Consider the following 12905-nt stretch of genomic DNA (forward strand, 5'->3'; position numbering starts at 1 on the left):
CGAGCAGACACAATACAATGCCGAGCAGACACACAATACAATGCCGAGCAGACACACAATACAATGCCGAGCAGACACACAATACAATGCCGAGCAGACACACAATACAATGCCGAGCAGACACACAATACAATGCCGAGCAGACACACAATACAATGCCGAGCAGACACACAATACAATGCCGAGCAGACACACAATACCATGCCGAGCAGACACACAATACAATGCCGAGCAGACACACAATACAATGCCGAGCAGACACACAATACAATGCCGAGCAGACACACAATACAATGCCGAGCAGACACACAATACCATGCCGAGCAGACACACAATACAATGCCGAGCAGACACACAATACAATGCCGAGCAGACACACAATACAATGCCGAGCAGACACACAATACAATGCCGAGCAGACACACAATACAATGCCGAGCAGACACACAATACAATGCCGAGCAGACACACAATACCATGCCGAGCAGACACACAATACAATGCCGAGCAGACACACAATACCATGCCGAGCAGACACACAATACAATGCCGAGCAGACACACAATACAATGCCGAGCAGACACACAGTACCATGCCGAGCAGACACACAATACAATGCCGAGCAGACACACAATACAATGCCGAGCAGACACACAATACAATGCCGAGCAGACACACAATACAATGCCGAGCAGACACACAATACAATGCCGAGCAGACACACAATACAATGCCGAGCAGACACACAATACAATGCCGAGCAGACACACAATACAATGCCGAGCAGACACACAATACAATGCCGAGCAGACACACAATACAATGCCGAGCAGACACACAATACAATGCCGAGCAGACACACAATACAATGCCGAGCAGACACACAATACAATGCCGAGCAGACACACAATACAATGCCGAGCAGACACACAATACCATGCCGAGCAGACACACAATACAATGCCGAGCAGACACACAATACAATGCCGAGCAGACACACAATACCATGCCGAGCAGACACACAATACCATGCCGAGCAGACACACAATACAATGCCGAGCAGACACACAATACAATGCCGAGCAGACACACAATACCATGCCGAGCAGACACACAATACAATGCCGAGCAGACACGCAATACAATGCCGAGCAGACACAATACCATGCCGAGCAGACACACAATACAATGCCGAGCAGACACACAATACAATGCCGAGCAGACACACAATACAATGCCGAGCAGACACACAATACAATGCCGAGCAGACACACAATACAATGCCGAGCAGACACACAATACAATGCCGAGCAGACACACAATACAATGCCGAGCAGACACACAATACAATGCCGAGCAGACACACAATACAATGCCGAGCAGACACACAATACAATGCCGAGCAGACACACAATACAATGCCGAGCAGACACACAATACAATGCCGAGCAGACACACAATACAATGCCGAGCAGACACACAATACAATGCCGAGCAGACACACAATACAATGCCGAGCAGACACACAATACAATGCCGAGCAGACACACAATACAATGCCGAGCAGACACACAATACAATGCCAAGCAGACACACAATACAATGCCGAGCAGACACACAATACAATGCCGAGCAGACACACAATACAATGCCGAGCAGACACACAATACAATGCCGAGCAGACACACAATACAATGCCGAGCAGACACACAATACAATGCCGAGCAGACACACAATACAATGCCAAGCAGACACACAATACAATGCCGAGCAGACACACAATACAATGCCGAGCAGACACACAATACAATGCCGAGCAGACACACAATACAATGCCGAGCAGACACACAATACAATGCCGAGCAGACACACAATACAATGCCGAGCAGACACACAATACAATGCCGAGCAGACACACAATACAATGCCGATCAGACACACAATACCATGCCGAGCAGACACACAATACAATGCCGAGCAGACACACAATACAATACCGAGCAGACACACAATACAATGCCGAGCAGACACACAGTACAATGCCGAGCAGACACACAATACAATGCCGAGCAGACACACAATACAATGCCGAGCAGACACACAATACAATGCCGAGCAGACACAATACAATGCCGAGCAGACACAATACAATGCCGAGCAGACACAATACAATGCCGAGCAGACACACAATACCATGCCGAGCAGACACACAATACAATGCCGAGCAGACACACAATACAATGCCGAGCAGACACACAATACAATGCCGAGCAGACACACAATACCATGCCGAGCAGACACACAATACAATGCCGAGCAGACACACAATACAATGCCGAGCAGACACAATACCATGCCGAGCAGACACACAATACAATGCCGAGCAGACACACAATACAATGCCGAGCAGACACACAATACAATGCCGAGCAGACACACAATACAATGCCGAGCAGACACACAATACAATGCCGAGCAGACACACAATACAATGCCGAGCAGACACACAATACAATGCCGAGCAGACACACAATACAATGCCGAGCGCTATAACATGTCCATGGTCGGCTGATTTTACAATAACCTTCACATCCATCGATGGTACAGAGACCATGAACATGAAATGTAAAACAAACAAGATTTACTGGTGAATTTACCTCTTTGTCCTTTAGTTCACAGTAAAACGTACACACACACACACATTGACACACACACACACACACACACACACACACACACACACACACACACACACACACACACACACACACACACACACACACACACACACAATTCCTTGTATTCATTCTGAACATAGTTACTCTCGTAGTCACACAGACTGATGAACGATCAGCTAAACAAGTGTAGCGGCCATCACGCCGCCCTGGTAGGGGTAGTGTTGCGGGAAGGCAGGTGGTGGACAGCCATACCCCAAGGGGAACACAGCGCTCCCATGAGGGGAGAAGGGGTGTGGCCCAGGCCAGGGCTGGGGGTGAAGTCGCCTCGCTGTATGCCACCAGTAAGGCGGCGGCGAGAGGGGCAAGCCCGGGGGGCTTTCGAATGAAGAGGCTGGTCCACTAACGGGACGGTGTCTGTTGTCTCGGTTGACTTGGTGGCATGTGGCTGTCGCAGTCATTACGACCCGGCCATGGCTGTCTCGCTGGTGGAGAAAACCGGACAGGACCGGGACCGTTCCTCGGTGGCTGCCCCTGCGCTCTGTGTTCTGTAACCTCAGCACGGCGATATGGATGTTGTGCGGGGGCCTGAACCGGGTTATGTGCGGGTACCGCTATGGATGACATCACGCGGCTGGCCAGCGTACTTGATGTTGCACGCCAGTCTGCCGGTGCCCTGACGACTGGGGTGAATGTCGTCCTTGTACAGGGCCTTTCGTGGAGCTCCATTGCTGGTGAGAAAGGTCGGGGTGTGGTCGACCAGCAACACCTTCTCCTTGCTGCAGGCCCTGATCAAGGCGTCGTTTGACGATGCGACGGTCTTGTTCAGTGGATGTTCTCCACATGGTGGGACGATGGAGGAGAAGTGAGGGCGTGCATTGGGAAAGACTTTTTTCACTTGTTTTATAATGGCACTCCAGTTTGTTTCGGTGATTGTATTTTCCCGGCATGTGTTAATGCCGACATGCACAACAGCAAGTAGCACATTAGGACATGCTTAAGCCAATGTGCTATATCGTCCAAGGCTAGGCCCGATACACTGATGTTTTCTACACGTTTTCCTGGAAATGTAAGCTCTGGTCTGACATGGCAAAGAACAGAGTCTCCAATCAGCACGTGCGTGGTTTCTGGGGCCACTCTGCACTCCGCTAGTCGCTGTCGCGGTGTTTTCACGGTGTGCATGGGCCTGCTGACCGCGTGTCTTCTGACTGCTGCTGTTGCTTCTGGTTTGTCACCTGTCATGGGCCTGCTGACCGCGTGTCTTCTGACTGCTGCTGTTGCTTCTGGTTTGTCACCTGTCATGGGCCTGCTGACCGCGTGTCTTTTGACTGCTGCTGTTGCTTCTGGTTTGTCACCTGTCATGGGCCTGCTGACCGCGTGTCTTCTGACTGCTGCTGTTGCTTCTGGTTTGTCACCTGTCATGGGCCCGCTGACCGCGTGTCTTCTGACTGCTGCTGTTGCTTCTGGTTTGTCACCTGTCATGGGCCTGCTGACTGCGTGTCTTCTGACTGCTGCTGTTGCTTCTGGTTTGTCACCTGTCATGGGCCTGCTGACCGCGTGTCTTCTGACTGCTGCTGTTGCTTCTGGTTTGTCACCTGTCATGGGCCTGCTGACCGCGTGTCTTCTGACTGCTGCTGTTGCTTCTGGTCTGTCACCTGTCATGGGCCCGCTGACCGCGTGTCTTTTGACTGCTGCTGTTGCTTCTGGTTTGTCACTTGTCATGGGCCTGCTGACTGCGTGTCTTCTGACTGCTGCTGTTGCTTCTGGTTTGTCACCTGTCATGGGTCCTGCTGACTGCGTGTCTTCTGACTGCTGCTGTTGCTTCTGGTTTGTCACCTGTCATGGGCCTGCTGACTGCGTGTCTTCTGACTGCTGCTGTTGCTTCTGGTTTGTCACCTGTCATGGGCCTGCTGACTGCGTGTCTTCTGACTGCTGCTGTTGCTTCTGGTTTGTCACCTGTCATTGGCTTTTCCTGGTTTGCGTTGTGCACGACAACCTCTGTATTGCCTGTGCAGGTGGAAGGAGTATCTCGATCAGAGAGCACAGAAAACATGTTTGCAACTTTCACGGTGCAGATATCAACACATTCTGTGGTAACAGATAATCATCTGTGCTGGCATCAGGCAGATTGTCTGTTTCTGTGTGAACGGAAGACGTCTTTGGTTTTTGGTGAGACTTACTCTGTGCCTGCAGTACTGTTGTTTCTTGCAGTCGCCTAACTGGGATTTTAATGCATGCATTTCCTTGGAAAGTCTGTTGTTCTCTCGTTGGAGTGCGTCCATGATTTCGTAAACCTTCTCAAATTTCACCTTCATGTGTTGTTTTAGGTCTGCCTTTACTTGACATTTTGCAGTGTGTAAATGCATGCACTAAAATCCCAGTTAGGCGACTTCCCCGGACTGGGGGAAAGCCCGCCGCCTAATCCCTTCAAGTGGCTGCCTGGTCAGTTTCGCTTGTAGAGTGGGGCCCTCTGTTGTACGATTACAGAGTGCGTTAATACATGATGACGAGCTAGCCACAACGTGTACTGCACAGTGATTAGTAACGGAAAGAAGAGTTGGATGGTTGGAAGGTTTCACAAGCACCGTGTTCACGCGCCGTTCCACGGCCTTCCCATATGTATGGTTTACGGAGAGCTTGGTCGTTATCCAATTAGAATTGAGGTACAATGTCAGTTACTGGTTTATTGGTATAAACTGATGAAAGAAATGAACGATGGTGCGAATAAGATGTCTTGTTTAATGTTAAAACTACATTTGAAGTTGTACCATGTACAAAACGTTAAATTGCCCTGGTTGTCGCATGTCAATACTATGTTAAATAAGTTGGGTCTATCATATTTATGGACAACTCAGAGTCTTGCCGTCTCAGGTTTTAAAAACGTTGTAAAACAAAGGCTAAGAGATCAATTCCTGCAGGAATGGAACACTGACGTGAATGCAAACAGCTTGTGTTTTAATTACAGAATATATAAAAAAGATTTTTGTCTGGAAAGGTATTTGCTTTGGTTGCCTAGGAAACTCCAAGTTAAACTAGCAAAATTTAGAACAAGCAATCATAAGTTGCCAATACATCAGCACAGATTTTTTAATGTTCCTAGAAATGAAAGATTGTGTGACATGTGCGATAAAAATGAATTAGATGATGAGTTTCACTATTTGTTCAGTTGTACCGACGAAAGTATAGTGTCTGAAAGAAGAAAATTAATTAGTCCTTATTACCGATCTCACCCAAATTGTTTAAAATATGAACAGTTAATGAATTGTAAATCTAAGATAAAACTAATGAAGCTAGCAAGATTTGTAGCCAATGTTATGATTTTAGTATGTTAGCGTTATATCTAGTCTCTTTATTGGTATGTATATATATGTAATACATGCTTTTGTTTTGTGTTTTTACAAAAGATGCATGGCATAATGGTATTGCCAATTTATTTCGGCTGTATATTATCGTTGTCCGCTTAATGTATACATATTATCTGCCTGATTTCTTACCTGATTTTGTTAAACCTATTTTTCTTTTTGTTTGCATGTGTATATTGCCAATTTAATTTGGTTGTATAGTATTGTTGTATTTGTCCGCTCAATTTGTATACATATATTAACTGTCTGATTTGTTACCTTTTTTGTTAAAGTTATATCTTTGTTTCAAAGCCCTCTGGGCCCAAAACAATAAAATACTTGACTTGACTTGACCCAGCCACTTGAAGGGATTAGGCGGCGGGCTTTCCCCCAGTCCGGGGAAGGGGCCACACGTCACACAGAACACAGGGTAGCGAAGGCCGAGAACAAAGAGCCGAAATTGAAATGTCACAATTCCTTTTCAGCTAAACATTTTCATTCAACGTCTTACTACCAGCATCAAGTCCTGGAAATCACCGAACCACACATACCAGTTTCAACTTGGAAACACACCGTTGTCCACTGTACGATCCATTAGAACACAGAGCAAATTCAAAACGTGCGCACAGCTCAGTCAGAGAGAGAGAAAACTCAGAACTCAGAACTTTATTACATAAGGATAAAGGTTTTAGGCTTAGCCTAATCTAGAGAGAGAGAGAGAGCTCCAGCACAAGACGCCGCTTCTACAACGTTGTAAAGGCGGGGCTCGCCGTCAAGGGAGAGAGAGAGAGAGAGAGAGAGAGAGAGAGAGAGAGAGAGAGAGAGAGAGAGAGAGAGAGAGAGAGAGAGAGAGAGAGAGAGAGAGAACGAACCTACGGATGAACAAAATAATGTTTTAAGAACAAAGAGAGAGAGGGGAAGGAGGGGATAACAATGTCACCATCAACAGATACGATCAGCAAATACCATCAACAGATACCATCAACAGATACACTGAATTCCTTTTTTCCACGACCACTTTGTTTATACCCCAGTCACACATCGACGCCGCTTCTACTACGCTGCAAAAGTGTCCGAGAGCGTGGCCAACCGTGGGCCAAACGTGGGAGGATCTCCATGAGCGTGGTTTGATCGGGGTGAGGTCGGGAAGCTGCACGTTCTCCCCTCGCTTGCACAAAAGCCGGGTCGTGGCCCACAGGAAGCGTGGCAAAGTAGAATTAGGAACGTAGCTTGCACAAAAGCCGGGTCGTGGCCCACAGGAAGCGTGGCAAAGTAGAATTAGGAACGTAGCTGGACCGCCATTATTGTACAGGCAGCGTGGTAGCATCGTGGTGAGATCTCTGTGGTCGTGATCTCTGTGGTCGTGATAAAACCACCATCAGGTCCCTTCATCTTCGAAGGTGGGGTATGACTTGACTTTTTTTGACTTATTCCCGTAGACTCCCTGTGGAGCATAGGGCCGCAACAACTCCTCGCCAACGCACCCGGTTCTGGGCAGCTCCTTTGAAGGTGGGGTATAATCGCCGTCAAAATCCAGCACATGGCAAATTAAACAAAACTATATCAAGACTGTACTGCGCCACGACCCGGCTACGCTTCTTTTGTGCAGTTCAAAATAAGCGTAGGGAGAGCGTGCAGCTTCGCGACCTAGCAGATCCCACCCCGACTAAACCACGCTTATGGAGATCCTCCATCGTTTGTCCCACGATTGGCCACGCTCTGGATTTTGACGGCGATATGCCCCGATTTGATAACTTTTTCAGAAATGCGTGATCGGCATGGTCGTGGTAAGGACGTAGCGCTGTGTGACGGGGCCCTAACCTTGCTGACAAGAACATCACTTTCAGAACACTGAGGTAGCTTCGTTGGCGTCAATTTGCAGTAGATGTGAAAACGACGTCATTTGAGTTTTACGTGACGCAAGTCGCTCAAAACGGGCAGACAGCTTTCTATTATATGCGGAAACACTGTGGCGCTTTCAGAAAAAAAATCGTCTTTTAGGCCCAGAAGTCAGATACTTCCATCCGTAAGTATAGTTTCACTATCATATTATGCAGCGCTTGATAAATAAATCTTCGTGTAATCTTCCGCGTTGTTTGCAGTTCGTGTGTGTTGACCTCAGTTGCAGAAGTTGGAGCAGTGTCTGGGCGTGAAGGCAGGGCAAAGGGTCGACAAGTGGTGTCTCTGTCATGATGATATGACAGACGACACCAGACGAGACGCCTGGTGGAACACCTGCTGGAAGGGGGGAAAGGCAGGGGACCCCGCAATGAAGGGAGGTTCCACGTATGAAAAGCTTGTGGCAAGGTACTGTTGATTTTGTTAATTACGTCGTTCGAGCACAGGCGGAAGGTATCGTTCACTGGACCATGAAAGTAGTGGTACAGTGAACGATACCTTCCGCCTGTGGTTCGAGTAAGCCCACACAGTGCATACACTATTACTGAGTCTGTCTGTCTGTCTGTCTGTCTGTCTGTCTGTCTGTCTGTCTGTCTGTCTCTCTCTCTCTCTCTCTCTCTCTCTCTCTCTCTCTCTCTCTCTCTCTCTCTCGTTTGTATATTTATGTATGTGACTTTCTGTGTGCCAGGATGTCTTGTTTTATGCCTCTGTATGTGCTTGTATTTTCCACTCTTGTTTTGTGTGTGTTATGTGTGTGTGTGTGTGGTGTGGTGTGGTGTGTGTGTGGGGTGTGTGTGTTGGTGTGTGTGTGTTCACAAGCTTACATAAATTATAATATTAATGAATGCAGGTTCTCCGTACCACTGGCAACGGTACAGGTGTACCTTAGCCGCAAGCCTCGACTACAGCTGTGGACCCAGGGCCATTTTGTTCAGGCTGTCGGGGAAGAACATGGCAGACCCATGTCTTGCCTTGCTCTTTTCCCGGAACAGTTTGAAGTCCTGGAGCACACGCCAAACCACGACGACGACGACATTAGGATCTTCAGGGGCGCGCCCGGGGTAGGGAAATCGATCATTTTAATTCTAAGGGGTTCCTACTGGATGAGGAAGTATCGCCGCACCGTCTTTGTTCTTCAGACAAGGGACGATGGTTTAGCTGCCGCCTACCTGGTTAGACATCAGTTGAGCAAAACAGTCGGACAGGAAGCCGGCAGCGTGCAGCTCGTCAACATGGCGGGGGTACGGGACTACAGGGGTCAATGGACACAGAGAGGCGAGGAGAAAGTGCAGGCCTGGGTGGAGGAGCTGTGTCAACACGCACAGACTGAGGGGCGCGTGCACATCCTGGCCGATGAGGCCAACGGGTAAGAATGACGCCGTACACTGAATCTAACACTGCCTCCTGTCACTCTTGCGTTGGTCGGTGTGGTCGTGTTTGTTAGAAGATAATCTGATCATTAGCAAAACGTGGTTCTTAATTATTCCCGTGTAATCAATACGTTACGACAGTTTATTGGATATAGAATGTGCAGTCAACGACTGTCACTGTGTCGGGTACTGATCAGTGATGTCAACAAATCTTTCCGATCAGCTGGCGCCAGCCTTTGTTTGTCTGCCATGCTGAACAGATCGCTAAATACTTTACCTGGAGTCTGATGACAGGTAAATCACATTTACCTTACTCTGTTTACGTCGTATGAGTTTTTACGTCACTCCGTTTACGTCTTATGCACTATTACGTCATTTCATGTCTGTGTCTCTGCACTTTTGGTTTTATTTGGTTTCATGGAGAACACACGCCAGAGAATGGAGAGATACAGGCAGCACGATTTACCGTGTGACTTCCTTCTGCAGGGTTACTTCATCAAATCAGTATTCGTAATTTACAGGTGAACACACTGACACACCTGTCTGTTCTGTTACAGTGACGTCATGGCAGAGATCTACAGGTCGTTGAAACAACGGGGTATTGTATACACACTGACACACACCTGTCTGTTCTGTTACAGTGACGTCATGGCAGAGATCTACAGGTCGTTGAAACAACGGGGTATTGTATACACACTGACACACCTGTCTGTTCTGTTACAGTGACGTCATCACAGTGATCTACAAGGCGTTGAAACAACGGCACATAACGGTCAGCCTGTGGGCGGCCGGCGTGTTGCTTGAACTACCTGCCGACATGGAGCGTTATGTGCACCACCTGACGCAGCCCCTGAGGTCGCCACCCAGTGTGGTGAGAGAGGTGGAGCAGGCTCGTGATATGAAGGATGGAACGGTCCCGGCATACACCGCGCCGCCTGTCGCCCCGCCCTCTGACGGGCCCCCCGTGGTGACAGTTGATCATCTCTACAGCTGGGAGTGGGGTGACACACAGGGACATGAGGGTGACGATCCATGGCGGTGTGAGAGATGCGGGCAGCTGGTGGCCGACTTACTCACCACGCTGCGTGTCGGTCAGTACACCTCTGTCTGTCTGTCTGTCTGTCTGTCTGTCTGCCTGTCTGTCTGTCTGCCTGTCTGTCTGTCTGTCTGTCTGTCTGTCTGTCTGTCTGTCTGTCTGTCTGTCTGTCTGTCTGTCTGTCTGCCTGTCTGTCTGTCTGTCTGTCTGTCTGCCTGTCTGTCTGTCTGTCTGTCTGTCTGCCTGCCTGCCTGTCTGTCTGTCTGTCTGCCTGTCTGTCTGTCTGTCTGTCTGTCTGCCTGTCTGTCTGTCTGTCTGTCTGCCTGTCTGTCTGCCTGTCTGCCTGTCTGTCTGCCTGTCTGCCTGTCTGTCTGCCTGTCTGTCTGTCTGTCTGTCTGTCTGTCTACGTATCTGTCTGTCTGTCTCTGTCTGTCTGTCTGTCTACGTTTCTGTCTGTCTCTGAGAAAACAAGACGTGTGATTCAGGTGATTGTGCAACATTTTGATGACGTCACTTTATTGATACAATGAGCGAAATAAATGAAGATAATAACGTCATGTTTCTGTGATCTCATTAAGAAATAACGTCACCAGTCTGTCAGGGTGAGGTGTTTGACACTGAATAAAACATTTTGTGTGTGTGTACAATTTGCAGGTGGTTCTCGCGCGCGCTGTTGGTGTAGATGTCGTCCCTGTTCACGGGTCGCTGACGCCGTTGATGGTGTGGGAGTCAGACATGGGTCGTCGTTGATGTTTGTTTTGTGGTTGTTGCTGCTGCTGGTGTTGTCGTCGTCGTTGTTGTTGCCGCTGCTGGTGGTGAAGTTGTCGTTGATGTTGTTGCCAGAGATGTCATCGTTGTAGTCGTCGTTGCTGTTGCTGATTGTGTTGTCGTCGTTGTCGTTGTTGCTGGGGATGATGGCGTTGTTTTCATCATCGTTGTTGTTGTCGTTGCAGTTGGCGATGATGTATTTCACACCATGACGATGTGGTGTTGACGGTGTGTGTGATGTTTCAGGTTGCCATGACCACGCTCCCCACGGGCAGGGCGGCCTCACCTTCAATGACGTCTTTGTGCTGGGTGCCATGGAGTGTGACACAGACACAACGGATGATAACGACTGGTCACCAGCACCCTTCATCCGGGGCCTTGAGTCACGCGGCGTCCCCACCCGTAAGGTGGCTCATAACGACACAGCGGCCGTTAGACAACTGGCGGAAATGACGTCTGCTCCCACAGGTGAAGAGAGAGCGGCAGGTAGGGGTCGAGACGAGGCGGTGACGGTGGCCAATGAGGACACAGTGTGGGGCTTGGAGAGACCCGTCGTCGTCTACCTGGACCATGATAGTGATGGTCCGTATGGTGTGTATAATGCTGACACTACCGGCCGCCTGAGATCCATGTCGCGGTCCACGGCCCAGGTGATCTGGGTGAAGTTTGTTATCACATAGACAGCAACACTGAGTGACACCCACATCTCGTCACCGCCACCACCAACACCTGTCTCTCCTTTACCTCCCGGCGACCTCCAACAACAACAACAACAACAACAACAACAACAACAACATCAACAACAACGTCTACAACATCTACGACAACAAGTAAAACAGCAACGGACTTATTTTCTTCGTGACTTAAGACAGAACAGTACCTGCCGTCACCCCCTGCCGCTCTCTGACAACGACGACAACATCCTCATCGCCTCCACCACCATCACCGCCCACACCGACTCCAACAACAACAATAACTACAACAAAGACTACAACAACTAAAAGCAAGAAGTTGTATTGAGTCTATTCAACTAGAACTTAGCGCAACAGCCCTAGGAACCTGCCGCTCTCTGACAACGACGACAACATCATCATCGTCACCTCCACCACGACATCAACCACCATTATCATCACCACCGACAAAACACCTTGCGTGAAATTTCCTCTTTATAAAACACAGGGAAAATTCATTTAGAACATTGGTTTTCCTTCAAAGTCAAGAGTTTGATGACGTCAAATCTAAACAAGGTCATCAGCAAATGACGTCACAAACCTACCATTTCCTTGTTGAGTGGAGAATCTGTGTGTATGGAAAGGGACGTAAACCTGTTTACCTGAGAGAGAGAGAGAGAGAGAGAGACAGAGACAGAGAGACAGAGAGACAGAGACAGAGAGAGAGAGAGAGAGAGAGAGAGAAAGAGAGACTGAGAGAGAGAGAGAGACTGAGAGAGAGAGAGAGAGAGAGAGAGAGTAAATATGATAAAATCAATATTTAAGAGCTTTATGATATACGCATTTGCTGCTTTTTGAACAACAAAACAAACGATGTAACGGTAACAATTAACGCATAATGTCACAATCATTTGCAATTTAAAAAAAAAGTATCATTTTTGTTTCTACAAAACAAAGAGAGAAAGCGAGAGAGAAAGACAGACAGAGACGAGAGAAGACATTCGTGTTCATCTCTCAATGTCTGCCACAGAGAAATGTCGGTTGACATTTTACAGAAATGAGAACACATAACACATCGCAAACAGTGTGAACACTCTGCCACTCATACCAAAGGAAATTCAACCTGAGAATATCACGTTCAGCTA

General features: G+C 48.3%; 1 protein-coding gene across 3 annotated transcripts in view; it reads left to right on the plus strand.

The window, feature by feature from the left end:
- Nucleotides 1-12430, plus strand: part of LOC138950296 (uncharacterized) — a 58667-nt gene extending 46237 nt beyond the window's left edge. For all 3 annotated transcript variants that reach the window (XM_070322045.1, XM_070322047.1, XM_070322046.1), the window contains 4 exons: nucleotides 8139-8323; nucleotides 8766-9281; nucleotides 10009-10376; nucleotides 11336-12430. In XM_070322045.1, coding sequence (XP_070178146.1) covers nucleotides 8139-8323; nucleotides 8766-9281; nucleotides 10009-10376; nucleotides 11336-11769 — 1503 coding nt within the window. In that variant the 3' untranslated portion in view covers nucleotides 11770-12430. The remainder of the gene's footprint in view (nucleotides 1-8138; nucleotides 8324-8765; nucleotides 9282-10008; nucleotides 10377-11335) is intronic.
- The last annotated feature ends 475 nt before the right edge of the window (nucleotides 12431-12905 follow it).

Source organism: Littorina saxatilis, linkage group LG16, assembly GCF_037325665.1.
Source record: "Littorina saxatilis isolate snail1 linkage group LG16, US_GU_Lsax_2.0, whole genome shotgun sequence".
Taxonomy (NCBI): Eukaryota; Metazoa; Mollusca; class Gastropoda; order Littorinimorpha; family Littorinidae; genus Littorina; species Littorina saxatilis.